Below are 17,935 nucleotides of genomic sequence, written 5' to 3'. Positions count from 1 at the left end.
GCTCCATCTATACTTCTCCCCGTCTCGCTCCATCTATACTTCACCCCGTCTCGCTCCATCTATACTTCTCCCTGTCTCGCTCCATCTATACTTCTCCCCGTCTCGCTCCATCTATACTTCTCCCTGTCTCGCTCCATCTATACTTCTCCCCGTCTCGCTCCATCTATACTTCTCCCCGTCTCGCTCCATCTATACTTCTCCCTGTCTCGCTCCATCTATACTTCTCCCCGTCTCGCTCCATCTATACTTCTCCCCGTCTCGCTCCATCTATACTTCTCCCCGTCTCGCTCCATCTATACTTCTCCCTGTCTCGCTCCATCTATACTTCTCCCCGTCTCGCTCCATCTATACTTCACCCCGTCTCGCTCCATCTATACTTCTCCCTGTCTCGCTCCATCTATACTTCTCCCCGTCTCGCTCCATCTATACTTCACCCCGTCTCGCTCCATCTATACTTCTCCCTGTCTCGCTCCATCTATACTTCTCCCTGTCTCGCTCCATCTATACTTCTCCCTGTCTCGCTCCATCTATACTTCTCCCCGTCTCGCTCCATCTATACTTCTCCCCGTCTCGCTCCATCTATACTTCTCCCCGTCTCGCTCCATCTATACTTCTCCCCGTCTCGCTCCATCTATACTTCTCCCCGTCTCGCTCCATCTATACTTCTCCCCGTCTCGCTCCATCTATACTTCTCCCCGTCTCGCTCCATCTATACTTCTCCCCGTCTCGCTCCATCTATACTTCTCCCCGTCTCGCTCCATCTATACTTCTCCCTGTCTCTCATTCAATTACATTTAAATTCAATAGACTTTATTGACATGGGCAAGTTAAATCACTTACATTGTCCAAGTACATAACAACAATGGTGGGACTAACAGTAATAATAATAGTTGTAATGATTTTTTCTCTCTCTCCAGCTGCAGACATCGGTGTGGGTATATCTGGACAGGAGGGCATGCAGGCGGTGATGTCCAGTGACTATGCCTTCGCTCAGTTCCGGTACCTGGAGCGTCTCCTGCTGGTCCACGGTCGCTGGTCCTACATCCGCATGTGCAAGTTCCTCCGCTTCTTCTTCTTCAAGAACTTTGCCTTCACCCTGGTCCACTTCTGGTACTCCTTCTTCAATGGGTTCTCAGCTCAGGTGAGGGAATGTTCTAGACGTAGGGTGTGTACCGAACGGCAACTTATTTACTATATCAGGGCTGCCAAACCATGTTCCTGGGGATCTACCCTCCTGTAGGTTTTCACTCCAACCCCAGTTGTAACTAATTTGATTTAGCTTAGCAACCAGCTCATTCATTATAATCAGGTATGTTAGATTAGGGTTGAACTGAAAACCTGCAGGACTGTAGGTCTCCAGGAATGGAGACCCTATACATGGCTATGAATAGGGAGTACCAGTACTGAGTCGATCTGCAGGGGTACAAGGTATTTGAAGTAGCTATGTACATAAAGGAAGAGGTACGGTGACTAGGCAGCAGGATGGATAACAGACAGTAGCAGTTACGCTCTCTCTCATGTATTCATTGACCCCTTATCGAGACTGACTTCAAAAACCCCCAATTACTTTAGCAACTTTCCGTAACATCTACTATGGTGAAGAGGATTTATCCTAAATGTGTACATGAATGAATGACGATGATTATTTTATTTATGACTTTTTGTTCCCACTCCAGGTTGCCTATGAAGACTGGTTCATTACTTTATACAACGTGATGTACAGCTCCCTTCCCGTCCTGTTGGTTGGCTTATTGGATCAGGTAAGCTTTAAATATGACACACGGACAATGGTTGAACATCCGAAACATTTGTCTTGGCGTTATCACCTCTTGTTGAAAATAATATATTAGTTTGAAAAAAAACGTTGAAATTCTTCTACTTGAATTTATGTTCTTTACATGTTTTTTAATTATTCACATTTCATCACTCAATGACTCCTATGTGTCATACGATCTGAAGGAGATTATGTTTAGCTAATACTGAGTTAAGGTGGGCCTTTACGCTTCAGCATCGTTGTTGCTGCTCAACAACGATGACAAAAATCATGAGGTTTACCAAGGAAAACTTCCAAAAGGACTCATTCTAAGTAGGAAAACTTCCAAAAGGACTCATTCTAAGTAGGAAAACATCCAAAAGGACTCATTCTAAGTAGGAAAACTTCCAAAAGGACTCATTCTAAGTAGGAAAACTTCCAAAAGGACTCATTCTAAGTAGGAAAACTTCCAAAAGGACTCATTCTAAGTAGGAAAACTTCCAAAAGGACTCATTCTAAGTAGGAAAACTTCCAAAAGGACTCATTCTAAGTAGGAAAACTTCCAAAAGGACTCATTCTAAGTAGGACAACTTCCAAAAGGACTCATTCTAAGTAGGAAAACTTCCAAAAGGACTCATTCTAAGTAGAAAGGAGTTGGAACATTCAACAACAAAAGGCAGAGATTGATAAAAAATTTTGCTATATCCATTTGAAGATTTAAAAAAAAAGCATATTGTTTGATAATCAGATTATATATCGTCTCAGAGGTCCCTATTTAAATTTCAGAAGATCCTACACAGGGCTGAAGGAGACGTCAACTTGACTTCGAAACGTCAGTCACCTGTTCCCATCTTGAAGAACAACGGATTCAACTGAGCAAAAAAATGTATCCATTGTTCTTCAAGATGAGAACAGGTGACTGACGTTTCGAAGTCAAGTTGACGTCTCCTTCAGTCCTGTGTAGGATCTTCTGAAAGACTGAGACAATATTTAATCTGAGTATCAAACAATATACTTAAAAAAAAAATATTCTAATGGTTATAGAATACAACCGATTTAGTGTCAACTAAGAACGTCTTACACTATTCAAATACGGGACCTAAAATGGAGGTATTATGAACACACAGGGTTAACTGTGCCACCTAATAATCCCCAGCTTACAATTGGCTCATTCATCCCCCCCCTCCTCTCCCCTGTGACTATTCCCCAGGTCGTTGCTGTAAATGAGAATGTGTTCTCAGTCAACTTACCTGGTAAAATAAGGGGGGGGACTAAGGAGTATCATTTTTCTAAGTGAGGTCCCCTCCAAGTGTCAATGTGGGGTTGAGTGCAGTAGAAGTTTGGGAACCCCTGAGCTAATATGTCATTTCTGTTTCCTGTTTCCCCGAAGGACGTGAACGACAAACTGAGTAGAAAGTTCCCCAAGTTATACCTCCCTGGTCAGCAGGGGGCGCTGTTTAACTACAAGAATTTCTTCATCAGTCTGTTCCACGGCATCTTCACCTCTCTGGTGATCTTCTTCATCCCGTACGGGGCGTTCCTTCAGACCATGGGGCAGAACGGAGAGGCACCGTCAGACTACCAGTCCCTGGCTGTGGTCATGGCTTCCTCTCTCATCTTCACAGTCAACATGCAGGTAGCTGGAGAATGATTGGTTCGATTAGGTGCTGTTCTTTTTTTAATAAAACTGTTCACCTCGAATGCAAGACTGATGAGGTAATTTTATAGCTGTTTTATTTATTTATTTATTATTATTATGATTATTATTATTATTTTATGATTATTTATTTTTTTACCTTTATTTTACTAGGCAAGTCAGTTAAGAACACATTCTTATTTTCAATGACGGCCTGGGAACAGTGGGTTAACTGCCTGTTCAGGGGCAGAACGACAGATTTGTACCTTGTCAGCTCGGGGGTTTGAACTCACAACCTTCCGGTTCCTAGTCCAACGCTCTAACCACTAGGCTACGCTGGCTAACTTCCTGTCTCTTCTGCCCTCTCCCAGATCTCTCTGGAGACGTCATACTGGACCTTTGTAAACTGCTTCGCCGTCCTCTGCAGTATAGCCATATACTTCGGCATCATGTTCGATATCCACAGTGCAGGAATCCACGTCATCTTCCCGTCAACCTTCACTTTCACCGGTGAGTTCTGCTTAATAGCTGTGGTGTATTCATCAGTAGCCCACCGTAGTGAAATGTTTTGCAACTGAAAGAATTTCACAATGAAAATGGGAGTTTCTTATTGGAAAGGTTCAGGTTAGTCCCGGGCCATTTTCGGCTGTTGGCTTCCGTTTGGTTCCTACACACTTGGGTCTTGTTTTTCGTTGCAGAACGTTTTAACACGTTGTGCCCTAATGAACATGACCCTGGCCATATGGCTCTTATCACAGATGGTGGGGGTGATGACGATGATGATTATGATCAGGTTTTTTAAATTAATTGGTACCACCGTGTGTTCCCAATTTAAACATTAAATCTCGGAGCAGCAGATTTTTTTTTTTATTGATTGACATATAGCATATTGGGACTATATGAATTGTAGCTGCTTTTGAAGCACATGCTCTAGAAACTAATATTTAATCCTGTAAAGACGTTTTGTTTATTATTAAAAACATACAATGTTGATTTAGAAAAACCTGTCATCAAAGTTTAAAGAGTATGTTGTGTAATATTAGGTTTCTGAACTGTCTCTTTTAAGTTTTTTTAAAGAGCTTCAAGTTTGTGAGTGAGGACCTTCCTCTTCCTAAGCAGGGGTCCCCCCCTTTACAGCTTTGGGGAACATGCTGCTCCCACCTGTGTGGGCCATGTCTATTTCTAAGGTCGCTAGCACTCTTCATGACACAAACTCTTGTTGGCGGAGAGAATATTCTGCAGGTTTAAAGTTTATTTCCTGTAAATCCATTTGGCCGTGGGATGGAGATTATTCAAAAAAGTAATTGCCATTTGAAAGCTCATCTCCTGCAATTCCACACATTTTGGCATGAAGTACAGATCATTCTTATGTTTTAAAGCTCATTTCCTACAATTGTACAATATTTAGTAATTTCTTATGTATGTTCATGTGATATCTGAGTAACTCAATGAGATAAAAATATGTTAGCTGTCATGGGCTAGTTGATCTGGACATTTATAACACGTTATACATGTCTCTCTGAGGTCTGCAATGACTGACATGACGAGAACACTGCTGATGCACTACCTCATTTAAAACACTGCCGATGCACTACCTCATTTAGAACACTGCTGATGCACTACCTCATTTAGAACACTGCTGATGCACTACCTCATTTGGAAAACTGCTGATGCACTACCTCATTTAGAACACTGCTGATGCACTACCTCATTTAGAACACTGCTGATGCACTACCTCATTTAGAACACTGCTGATGCACTACCTCATTTGGAAAACTGCTGATGCACTACCTCATTTAGAACACTGCTGATGCACTACCTCATTTAGAACACTGCTGATGCACTACCTCATTTAGAACACTGCTGATGCACTACCTCATTTAGAACACTGCTGATGCACTACCTCATTTGGAAAACTGCTGATGCACTACCTCATTTAGAACACTGCTGATGCACTACCTCATTTAGAACACTGCTGATGCACTACCTCATTTAGAACACTGCTGATGCACTACCTCATTTAGAACACTGCTGATGCACTACCTCATTTAGAACACTGCTGATGCACTACCTCATTTAGAACACTGCTGATGCACTACCTCATTTGGACAACTGCTGATGCACTACCTCATTTGGACAACTGCTGATGCACTACCTCATTTGGAAAACTGCTGATGCACTACCTCATTTGGAAAACTGCTGATGCACTACCTCATTTAGAAAACTGCACCTTGTGTATTCTACTATTACAACTTTCAGGGGTCAGTTAAAAGCTGGACTGAGTTGCTTTTTGTTAGCTAGCTAACAAAAAGAACAGCTTCTTTTGAAAAATGGTTCCCAAACAGAGGGGGCCCCACAGTTTGGGAACCCATGTCCTAAAGAAGCGATCTCTTTTGCTTTAGTTCTGTGCCTCCAAATGTTTAGATGTACTGGTAAAGTTACCAGGTTGTTCGCTAGCTGAGGTAACATGACTGATGTTTAGATGTACTGGTAAAGTTACCAGGTTGTTAGCTAGCTGAGGTAACATGACTGATGTTTAGATGTACTGGTAAAGTTACCAGGTTGTTAGCTAGCTGAGGTAACATCACTGATGTTTAGATGTACTGGTAAAGTTACCAGGTTGTTAGCTAGCTGAGGTAACATCACTGATGTTTAGATGTACTGGTAAAGTTACCAGGTTGTTAGCTAGCTGAGGTAACATCACTGATGTTTAGATGTACTGGTAAAGTTACCAGGTTGTTAGCTAGCTGAGGTAACATCACTGATGTTTAGATGTACTGGTAAAGTTACCAGGTTGTTAGCTAGCTGAGGTAACATGACTGATGTTTAGATGTACTGGTAAAGTTACCAGGTTGTTAGCTAGCTGAGGTAACATCACTGATGTTTAGATGTACTGGTAAAGTTACCAGGTTGTTAGCTAGCTGAGGTAACATCACTGATGTTTAGATGTACTGGTAAAGTTACCAGGTTGTTAGCTAGCTGAGGTAACATCACTGATGTTTAGATGTACTGGTAAAGTTACCAGGTTGTTAGCTAGCTGAGGTAACATCACTGATGTTTAGATGTACTGGTAATATTATTTTAGCAAATGTTTGAAAATGATTTCTTCTTTACAGGAGATGCATGTTCGATAATAAAATGACAGCTTCTTGACTGGAAGACGAGAGGCTTGCTATTGTGGCATGTTTCCATTTAATCTGGACCCTGTCTGGTCCTTGTATGCATGCATAGTATTAGAGAGGAAAAGGCCAAGCCAGAGGTTTCACTCTCGCCAAAATCTGTACAAAATAAGCCCAAAACATTTCTATGGGTTTATTATGGACCTAAGCTTGTCGCCTGCCTACCCATCTTGGGACAAAGACTCTCTTGTTTAGCGCGGAAACATAAGCTTCTCGTCATTACATACAGATCTCAGTATGTTCTGTCAGTCATGTCATTTTACTGTTTGGAAAAATTAGGTTCTGGTTAATGAGGGTCTGTTACTCAGCATCCTTATCTTACCTCATTTGCACTCACTGTTTTTAGACTTAAATATTTTTTTTTTACTGTGTTGGCTATGTTTTGTTTATTCCATGTGTAACTCTGTGTTGTTGTACGTGTTGAATTGCTATGCTTTATCTTGGCCAGGTCGCAGTTGCAAATGAGAACTTGTTCTCAACTAGCCTACCTGGGTTAAATAAAGGTGAAATAAAAAATGTTAAATGTGGACCATTTTAAGTCCTTAGTGATTTGGACAAGGAGAAACCACTCCACAGCAGCACAGTGGATGGGGCTGGACTTGTTCCCTTCCCATTTTCTGTACTCCAACATCAGGTCCTTGGTCTGGTCTTGGGCTGGTGTTCATGGAGGAGAGGACAGTGTTTTGCTCTCACAGACAATTGGGAAAACAGACTATCTAAAGGGACAATCCATGAGGAATAACATTGTTGTGGATGGCAGACCAGAGTCTACACATGAGACCTAGATGGCGTCTGAGGAGAAAATACTGAGAAAAATTATTACCGAAAAGCTGCAAGATGAATCATAGGAAGATTAAGGTGGATCACGCCCACAGGACTGGAAAACCAGTAACCAGCCCAGGTGACAGACCAAGGCCGATAGTGGTCAAGTTCCTTCGAGAAGAGAACCAAGAACTTGAGAGGAACAAACATCTTCCTCAACGAAGACTTGGCTGATGCTGTACCACAGAGGCGGAAATAACTTATTCCATCTATACATCTAAAACTAAAAGCATTGTATTTGATTCAAAATATTATCTTACCTAAACCTCAACTGGAATTGTGTATAAAGGGTGTAACCATTGACCAAGTTAAACTCCTAGATATAACATTGAATGGTCAATGATCATGGTCAAGTCATATTGCCAGAGTTGTTGTGAAGATGGGGAGGGGTATGTCTGTTTTTTATAAAAAGAAGTTCTGTGTTTTTTTACACATCAATTGTACCAGTAGTTCAGGCACTGGTCTTGTCCCATCATGATTACTGTCTGGTAATATGGTCACGTGCAGCAAAGAAAGACCAAGCAAAGCTGCAGCTGACTCAAAACAGAGCAGCACACCTTGCCCTGAACTACCCATACAGAACCAACAACAACAGACATGCCGGTCTTTCCTGGTTGATTGTTGACGAGAGATGAACTGTTTCTCTTCCAGTTATGACATATTACTGTGCTGAAAATTCCAGATTGCACAATCAATTAAATTTCAGCTCAGACACCCATACATACCCCACAAGACATTCCACCAGGGGTCTCTTCAATCCACAGGATTATACATAGTCATGATCGCATGGAACTCCCATCTCCAATTACTCAAGAAAACAGAAAAATTACCTCATGGACCGTGAGGAAACACAGACACTCGCTAACATTCTGTTTTTAGTTGTCGTGTTTGTATTATTTTTCAATATTCATTGGTTGTATATTGTTAAATTTGTGGCTGTCCTTCTCTATCAGTGTACCAGTGTTTTGTAACTTGTCATGTTTTTTGTGGACCCCAGGAAGAATAGCTGCTGCCTCTGCAAAAGCTAATGGGGATCCAAATAAACAAATACATGCAAGTAACCAGGTTGTTAGCACCTCCTGGTTCGAGTCCAGGCTCTGTCACAGCCGGCCGTGACCTGGAGTCTCATTTGTCCCAGCTTCGTCCGGGTTAAGGGAGGGTTTGGTCAGCAGGGATGTTTTTGTCCCATCGTGCTCTAATGACTCCTGTGGCGGGCCGGGCACAGTCCACGCTGACACGGAAGCCAGGTGTACGGCAGTTGTGCTTGGATGGGTTGTGTTTCGGAGGACGCACGGCTCTCGACCTTCGCCTCTCCAGAGTTGGTACGGCAGTGCGGCTTGGATGGGTTGTGTTTCGGAGGACGCACGGCTCTCGACCTTCGCCTCTTCAGAGTCGGTACGGGAGTTGCAGTGATGGGACAAGACTGTAACTACCAATTTGGATACCACAAAATTGGGGAGATAAAGGGGTAAAAGTATAAACAAATAAATAAAATGGTTGTTCGCAAACTAATGAGGTAACATGACTGAACAAGGTGTAAACAAATGCCCGTGAGTGGTTTTGGAACATTGCCTTAAAACCTAACTTTATGGTCCACCAGCCACTGTGGCAGGTAGAGGAAAAAAATATACCAGCCACTCAGAATTCTTACTAGCCAATACATTTATTTGCCATAATAACACCAAAGACCACAGAAATGGAGTTTGGAGATCCCCAGTTTTTTTTCTTCCTGTTTTCACTCTCAAAATCACACTTAAAAAAATAAAAAATAAAAAAATAAAAAATGTGGATGTTCTAATCCATAACAATGCTTAAATCACATCAGGAGACCACTTTTGAGCTCTGGGGGAGACATCTTAAAGAAATATCGGAGGGTATAGTTACCCAGTTTTTAAGTAAAAAATGCGCACCTGCCTGAGCATCAGCAGAGTTTGCAAAACAAAAGACCACAGGATTAAATACAAATCATCATGATATCACATTCTGCCAGGTAAAAGCCTACTTCGCAGTTAGCATTTAATTTATAATGTTGGGATGGAAAAGCCTTTATGACCATTTCAGCACCGCTAACAGGCTACACAAAGTGGTACCCAGGGATTCCCGTGCTGTGACATCTACAAAATAAGTTGCAAAAAAAATACAAAACACTGATGCATTCTTTTAATATTCTTTTACATGTTGGCTTCGGATTGAACGAATCATCTGAGCTTGCATTTTTCTCTAGGGCACTTGGAAACAACTGCACAGTGAAGCCTATCATCACCACAGTTATTATCTGGGTGACTGTTACACTGGTGCTCCCAACCAAAATGGCTGACGATGATAATGAGCAATTATTGATGTTTTGTTTGTTTTCCCATGTGTAATTAGGAGTGGCCTCTAACGCGCTCAGACAGCCCTATCTGTGGCTGACCATCATCCTGACTGTGGGGATCACCCTGCTTCCTGTCATCTGTATTCAGTTCCTCTACAAAACCATATGGCCGTCCGTTGGAGACAATGTAAGACCTGCTGTACTACAGGAAGAAAAATACATGATTTATAATCTGTAACGTCTTTGGGATGATATGTCCATTGATATGTCCATTGGCCAAACCGTATGGCCGTCCGTTGGAGGAGACATAAGGCCTAGATACTACAAATCCAAAAAAAGGACTCTAGTCGTTGATATCTGTAACTTTATGGCATCGCATGACGTTGATATGTCCTGGATACATACGATGGGTTAACAGCCACTGCAATGTTGTGAGAGATTTTTATAGCAGAGATCAATGTATTAAAACGGAGCACAAAAATCTGACACACCAAGTTTGAAGTGCTCTTGAATGAAAGCCATCACACGCGTCCATATTTTTTTAACTTGTTTATAAATGCTAATGTATTTTTTTTTTCTCCCGCAGGTCCAGAGGAACAGGAAGAAGTATGAGATGGAGGAGGTAGAGGAGGAGAAATCCACTCCCTTCCAGCGAGGAAGACGCTCTCGCCGCTCAGCTTACGCCTTTTCTCACTCCAGAGGCTACGCCGACCTCATCGCGTCCGGCCGCAGCATCAGAAGACGACCTGCTACAGCACGCCCCAACCCCAGGGACAGCATCCGAGAGATCCCCCAGGCCGAGAACATATGAGGTGGTGGGGGGGGGGCTCACCTCACCACACCACACCACACCAGGGCCTGGTCCTAAATTTGTTTGTGCTGTCTTGCCAACTCCTATGGTCCTACAACTCCTGTGGTAAATGTCAGTTTCTGACCATAGGCGTTGTCAAGACGACACAAACAGATCTGTGACCAGGCTAGCCTGTCATGCCTATGCTTTTAGGAGGTTGATGAAGCTGAGACCACATTTGAGGTCTCCACGGCATGATCTTACTAAGCAAAAGACCCTTCCACCCAAAGCCCTTTTGTATTGGGGATTTAATGTTTAAGGTTTTGTGTAACAGACAACGTTGTTTATCACAGAATTGCTCGTCATTACTGGGTACTCCAGATATACCTTGGCCTGTATTGATGAAGCCTTAGTTTGAGTACTGATCTAGGATCAGGTCCCACCCCATGTACATGTAATCTTGTAATTATCTAAAAGGGAATACTGTTCCTAGATCAGCACTTTGTGAATACGGGCCCAAGAGTTATCGGGTTGGCCTTGTGTAAACGGACTAAATGTAATATATTGTTAATATTATTGTTGGTTTGTATTTCACTGGATCAGTTGTGAAAATGTATACTTGCAGTCAGAAGGGTGTCATAATCATGATTTTATATTTAAATGTACAAGAATTTCAGCTTTATTTTCTGTTCAAAATGCTGGATCCTAGAAGTAAGGTATGTTTTCCACAGTTTATTTTATGGTGTCCTTCCTTATTGCTGTAATTTATTTAACACTCTCTTTATGCACATGGATTCATTGTATACATGCCAATAGAACCCTGCTGAACCAGTTGTATACATGCCAATAGAACCCTGCTGAACCAGTTGTTTACGGTGATCCAATAGAACCCTGCTGAACCAGTTGTTTACGGTGATCTAATAGAACCCTGCTGAACCAGTTGTTTACGGTGATCCAATAGAACCCTGCTGAACCAGTTGTTTACGGTGATCCAATAGAACCCTGCTGAACCAGTTGTTTACGGTAATCTAATAGAACCCTGCTGAACCAGTTGTTTACGGTGATCTAATAGAACCCTGCTGAACCAGTTGTTTACGGTGATCCAATAGAACCCTGCTGAACCAGTTGTTTACGGTGATCTAATAGAACCCTGCTGAATCAGTTGTTTACGGTGATCCAATAGAACCCTGCTGAACCAGTTGTTTACGGTGATCCAATAGAACCCTACTGAGCAGGGTTTAGTTTGACCGGTTTTTAGCTGAGCTTTTTTTCAGATCATAAACTGATGCAAATAGCTTCTTGCATTCTTTAATGAATTGATCTAGATAACTGTTATTATAGTATCAACACTGTCCATCCTCTCTTCTTTTTTTTGCTTATTTTTGTAACAGGATGGTTATTACTATGACTTTGGCAATGGTCTAAATATTTGGCATTCTACTCCCTATTTACGGCACTACTTTTAACCAGGGCCTGTGGGGCTTCGGTCAAAAGTAGTGCACTACATAGGGAATAGGGTGCCATTTGGTATTTAACCATTTGAAATGAAGTATGAATGGAATTGGCAATTTGCAATATTTGCTATGAAGGACCAACCTGCTCAGACGTTTCAATCAGTTTAATATTGTGACTTGGGCTTTGACTCAATCCACAAGGATGCAGTCTTTGGATTGAGTCTCAGCCATGGCAATTGTATTGGACCTAAATGCATTATATCAGCCTTTTATCAATATGATCTCTGTCGAACAGTACTGTTTAGTGTGTATAAATACTCTTTTGTTCTGTTACACACTTCATCATGCTGTATAACAAACTGACTTTTGTAACTGTATTTTTAAAGGTTTGTGTAAACATTTGCATTATACATTTGTGTACACAATACTGAACAATGGCCTTTAGTGGTCAACTGGGCCACTCTTAAAACAACATTTTTTAAAATTAAATTCTTGTTTTTAGTATATTCATGATATAAAGTACTTTGTAAAATGACTTTGAATAAAGACTGACTATACAGAGAAGCTGCATCATTACAGAAATTGTAAAGATTTATAAGAATCAGTTGTTTTGATGTATTTCCCCCCCCCCCCCCCCCCCCCCCCCCCACTAGCAACCAAACAGAACCAAATGTAATGAAATGGGGACAGGCGGCACGGGCCTACGCAAATTTGTCCAAAGTTTAGTTTGAAAATGTTTTCCGTTTTGAAGTCAATTATTTCCGTTGCGAAACGTATTTGCAACTTGTTTATCTAATTTAGTCAGATGCAAAACGTTTTGCAACGGAATCCATTTACTCCAAACGTGAAACGTTATGCAACGAAACTAGAGTTTCTATTGGACCAATTCAGATAGGTCCCTCCCTGTTTCATTTGCTCCTCGTTTTTAGTTCCTTTTCTTAAACGGAAGCAGATGAAACTGGGAAGGACCTTCTGGAATTTGTCCAACCGGAACTCTTGTTTTGCTCCGTTTGCTTCCATTTTGATTCTTAAACTTTCCGTAATGAATACGCCCCAGCTCTCCATGTTGTCTATAAGACAACCGTTTCATATTTTCTATGACAATGACATTATTGTTGCGTGTTAAGCTGTGTATGTAGGCTACTCCACCATGAACATACATTTTTGCTTGCTTGTATACGTCAGTAACTCCACCTGTGGGACTTGAAAACTATTATGGACTACTAAGGGATGCACTGCCGCAAGCTGCCCAGTGACACGAGCCTACCAGACAAGCTAAATGACTTCTATGCTCGCTTCGAGGCAAGCAACACTGAAGCATGCATGAGAGCATCATCTGTTCCGGACGACTGTGAGTAAAACCTTTAAACAGATTGATTACCAGGACGTGTACTCCAAGCATGCGCTGACCAACTGGCCCACTCCAATTTGCATACCGCCCCAACAGCTCCACAGTTGATGCAATCTTGATGCAATCTCTATTGCACTCCACACTGCCCTTTCCCACCTGGACAAAAGGAACACCTACATGAGAATGCTGTTCTTTGACTACAGCTCAGCGTTCCACACTATAGTGCCCGCAAAGCTCATAACTAAGTTAAGGACCCGGGGACTAAACACCTCCCTCCGCTCCCAGGTTATAAGGGTAGGTAACAACACATCTGCCACGCTGATCCTCAACACGGGGTCCCCTCAGGGATGCGTGCTCAGTCCCCTCCTGTACTCCTTGTTCACTCATGACTGCACGGCCAGGCACGACTCCAACACCATCATTAAGGTTTCCGACGACAACGATTTTACAGCCTATATGGAGGAGGTCAGAGACGATAACCTCTCCCTTAATGTGATCAAGACAATGGAGATGGTTGTAGACTACAGAAAAATCATGTCCCCAGTTTCATCGACGGAGCTGTAGTTGAGCAGGTTGAGAGCTTCAAGTTCATTTGTGTCCACATCACCAACAAACTATCATGGTCCAAACACACCAAGACAGTTGTGAAGAGGGCACGACAACACCTATTACCCCTCAGGGGACTGATAAGATTTGGCATGGGTCCTCAGATCCGCAAAAAGTTCTACAGCTGCACCGTCGAGAGCATCCTGAATGGTATCCCGCCTGGTATGGCAACTGCTCGGCCTCCAACCACAAGGCACTACTGAACCTGGAACTGTCCCTGAATATAGCTACTGACCCTGGAATTGTCCCTGAATATAGCTACTGACCCTGGAACTGTCCCTGAATATAGCTACTGACCCTGGAACTGTCCCTGAATATAGCTACTGACCCTGGAACTGTCCCTGAATATAGCTACTGACCCTGGAACTGTCCCTGTATATAGCTACTGACCCTGGAACTGTCCCTGTATATAGCTACTGACCCTGGAACTGTCCCTGAATATAGCTACTGACCCTGGAACTGTCCCTGAATATAGCTACTGACCCTGGAACTGTCCCTGAATATAGCTACTGACTTTCTCATGTTCCTGTTAAGTTATCTTTTTTTGTGTTTTTGTTCTAATATTATCCGAAATGAGGCTGATGCAACTTGTGAAGATGAAAGCGATGTTTCACAGGCTGAGATCTGCTCTGACTCAGACAATTTATGAGTCTATTATAAGGTACGGTACTGCTGATTCTAAGCTTGTCCACTGAATGACACTTGACTGAGACCTAGTCTCTGTATTTCAACAGTGTTCTATAAGAGTGTAGCTGTGTCCCTAACTCCCTAGCCTCTATTTGAACAGTGTCCTATAAGAGTGTAGCTGTGTCCCTAACTCCCTAGCCTCTATTTAAACAGTGTCCTATAAGAGTGTAGCTGTGTCCCTACCTCCCTAGTCTCTATTTAAACAGTGTCCTATAAGAGTGTAGCTGTGTCTCTACCTCCCTAGCCTCTATTTAAACAGTGTCCTATAAGAGTGTAGCTGTGTCCCTAACTCCCTAGCCTCTGTATTTGAACAGTGTCCTATAAGAGTGTAGCTGTGTCCCTAACTCCCTAGCCTCTGTATTTGAACAGTGTCCTATAAGAGTGTAGCTGTGTCTCTACCTCCCTATCCTCTATTTAAACAGTGTCCTATAAGAGTGTAGCTGTGTCCCTAACTCCCTAGCCTCTGTATTTAAACAGTGTCCTATAAGAGTGTAGCTGTGTCTCTACCTCCCTAGCCTCTATTTAAACAGTGTCCTATAAGAGTGTAGCTGTGTCCCTACCTCCCTAGCCTCTATTTAAACAGTGTTCTATAAGAGTGTAGCTGTGTCCCTAACTCCCTAGCCTCTATTTAAACAGTGTCCTATAAGAGTGTAGCTGTGTCCCTAACTCCCTAGCCTCTATTTAAACAGTGTCCTATAAGAGTGTAGCTGTGTCTCTACCTCCCTAGCCTCTATTTAAACAGTGTCCTATAAGAGTGTAGCTGTGTCCCTAACTCCCTAGCCTCTATTTAAACAGTGTCCTATAAGAGTGTAGCTGTGTCCCTACCTCCCTAGCCTCTATTTAAACAGTGTCCTATAAGAGTGTAGCCGTGTCCCTGTTGCGTCTTTTTAAATGTTAGGCTAGAATAGACTATTAGAAACCGTTTTTGTAACAAAATAATTTAGCGATAAATACGGTAGTTTATTCCTTTTCCGTGTGCATATAAATAGTATTTCGTGGATATTTCTACAGTTCTGCTGTTATTTAGTGGACAGTGCTACTTTAACATGTAATCTGGATATATTTCCTGGAACTTGCAGACAGCTCAATAGCACTAGTGTAAAGCCTACTACTGGGCTGTAGCCTAATCAATAGGTGAATTATAACATAACACATGAAACAGATACAAGTTTATTTTAACATTTTTATCTGAATGTTCAATGTGATTTAACCATCTGGGCACCTGAGTGGCACAGCTGTCTAAGGCACTGCATCTCAGCGCTTGAGGTATCACTACAGACACCCTGGTTCGAATCCAGGCTGTATCACAACCAGCCGTGATTGGGAGTCCCATAGGTCGGCGTACAATTGGCCCAGCGTCGTCCGGGTTTGGCCGGTGTAGACCGTCCATTGTAAATAAGAATTTGTTCTTCACTGACGTGCCTAGTTAAATAAAATACAAATCTGTGTTGTGTTCAGTTCTGACTGGGACAGAGTTAGGCCAGATTATCAGAGATTACTACCAAGTTGGGAGTCACTTTCTACTTTTCTGGGACGTAGACAGCCAATGGGAATGGTCTGTCTGTGCCATTGGATGAAGTTCCCATGCTGCTCGGCACCCTAACCCTCTGTCTGTGCCATTGGATGGAGTTCCCATGCTGCTCTGCACCCTAACCCTCTCGGTCAGAACCATTGGATGAAGTTCCCATGCTGCTCGGCACCCCAACCCTCTCTGTCTGAACCATTGGATGAAGTTCCCATGCTGCTCGGCACCCTAACCCTCTCTGTCTGTGCCATTGGATGGAGTTCCCATGCTGCTCGGCACCCTAACCCTAGTCCGTTGGTATCCCGACACTCAATGTTTTTTGGGTGACCCCCAACTATTGACCATGTATTTGTGAAGAGGTTATTGGCAAGTGTCTTCTTGATATGAAACTACTCTCACTTGCCAATAGTGACTCTAATGGTGCTTCACGTCAGCCACTGTTGGGGCATGATATTACCAAGCCTAGTCTGCTCTACAATACTGATAATACCAAGCCTAGTCTGCTCTACAATACTGATAATACCAAGGCTAGTCTGCTCTTCAATACCATACTGATAATACCAAGGCTAGTCTGCTCTTCAATACCATACTGATAATACCAAGCCTAGTCTGCTCTACAATACTGATAATACCAAGCCTAGTCTGCTCTACAATACTGATAATACCAAGCCTAGTCTGCTCTACAATACTGATAATACCAAAGCTAGTCTGCTCTTCAATACCATACTGATAATACCAAGCCTAGTCTGCTCTACAATACTGATAATACCAAAGCTAGTCTGCTCTTCAATACCATACTGATAATACCAAGCCTAGTCTGCTCTTCAATACCATACTGATAATACCAAGGCTAGTCTGCTCATCAATACTGATAATACCAAGCCTAGTCTGCTCTTCAATACCATACTGATAATACCAAGCCTAGTCTGCTCTTCAATACCATACTGATAATACCAAGCCTAGTCTGCTCTACAATACCATACTGATAATACCAAGGCTAGTCTGCTCTTCAATACCATACTGATAATACCAAGGCTAGTCTGCTCTTCAATACCATACTGATAATACCAAGCCTAGTCTGCTCGTCAATACCATACTGATAATACCAAGGCTAGTCTGCTCTTCAGTACTGATAATACCAAGCCTAGTCTGCTCTACAATACTGATAATACCAAGCCTAGTCTGCTCTTCAATACCATACTGATAATACCAAGCCTAGTCTGCTCTACAATACTGATAATACCAAGGCTAGTCTGCTCTTCAATACAATACTGATAATACCAAGGCTAGTCTGCTCATCAATACCATACTGATAATACCAAGGCTAGTCTGCTCTTCAATACCATACTGATAATACCAAGCCTAGTCTGCTCTTCAATACCATACTGATAATACCAAGCCTAGTCTGCTCTTCAATACCATACTGATAATACCAAGGCTAGTCTGCTCATCAATACTGATAATACCAAGGCTAGTCTGCTCATCAATACTGATAATACCAAGCCTAGTCTGCTCTACAATACCATACTGATAATACCAAGGCTAGTCTGCTCATCAATACTGATAATACCAAGCCTAGTCTGCTCTTCAATACCATACTGATAATACCAAGCCTAGTCTGCTCATCAATACTGATAATACCAAGGCTAGTCTGCTCATCAATACTGATAATACCAAGCCTAGTCTGCTCTACAATACCATACTGATAATACCAAGCCTAGTCTGCTCTACAATACTGATAATACCAAGGCTAGTCTGCTCTTCAATACCATACTGATAATACCAAGGCTAGTCTGCTCTTCAGTACTGATAATACCA

The 17,935-nt window shown here is 42.3% G+C and overlaps 1 protein-coding gene across 1 annotated transcript in view; it reads left to right on the top strand.

The window, feature by feature from the left end:
- LOC109875990 (phospholipid-transporting ATPase IC) overlaps positions 1–12,512 on the top strand; it is a 68,895-nt gene extending 56,383 nt beyond the window's left edge. The window contains exons 23-28 of the mRNA XM_031826071.1: positions 918–1,141; positions 1,677–1,760; positions 3,144–3,389; positions 3,761–3,899; positions 9,761–9,891; positions 10,291–12,512. Of these exons, the coding sequence (XP_031681931.1) occupies positions 918–1,141; positions 1,677–1,760; positions 3,144–3,389; positions 3,761–3,899; positions 9,761–9,891; positions 10,291–10,515 (1,049 nt within the window). The 3' untranslated portion in view covers positions 10,516–12,512. The remainder of the gene's footprint in view (positions 1–917; positions 1,142–1,676; positions 1,761–3,143; positions 3,390–3,760; positions 3,900–9,760; positions 9,892–10,290) is intronic.
- The last annotated feature ends 5,423 nt before the right edge of the window (positions 12,513–17,935 follow it).

Source organism: Oncorhynchus kisutch, linkage group LG6 (genome assembly GCF_002021735.2).
Source record: "Oncorhynchus kisutch isolate 150728-3 linkage group LG6, Okis_V2, whole genome shotgun sequence".
NCBI classification, from domain to species: domain Eukaryota; kingdom Metazoa; phylum Chordata; class Actinopteri; order Salmoniformes; family Salmonidae; genus Oncorhynchus; species Oncorhynchus kisutch.
Note: the sequence above shows the minus strand (reverse complement) of the source record. Positions and strands in the feature narration are given on the sequence as shown.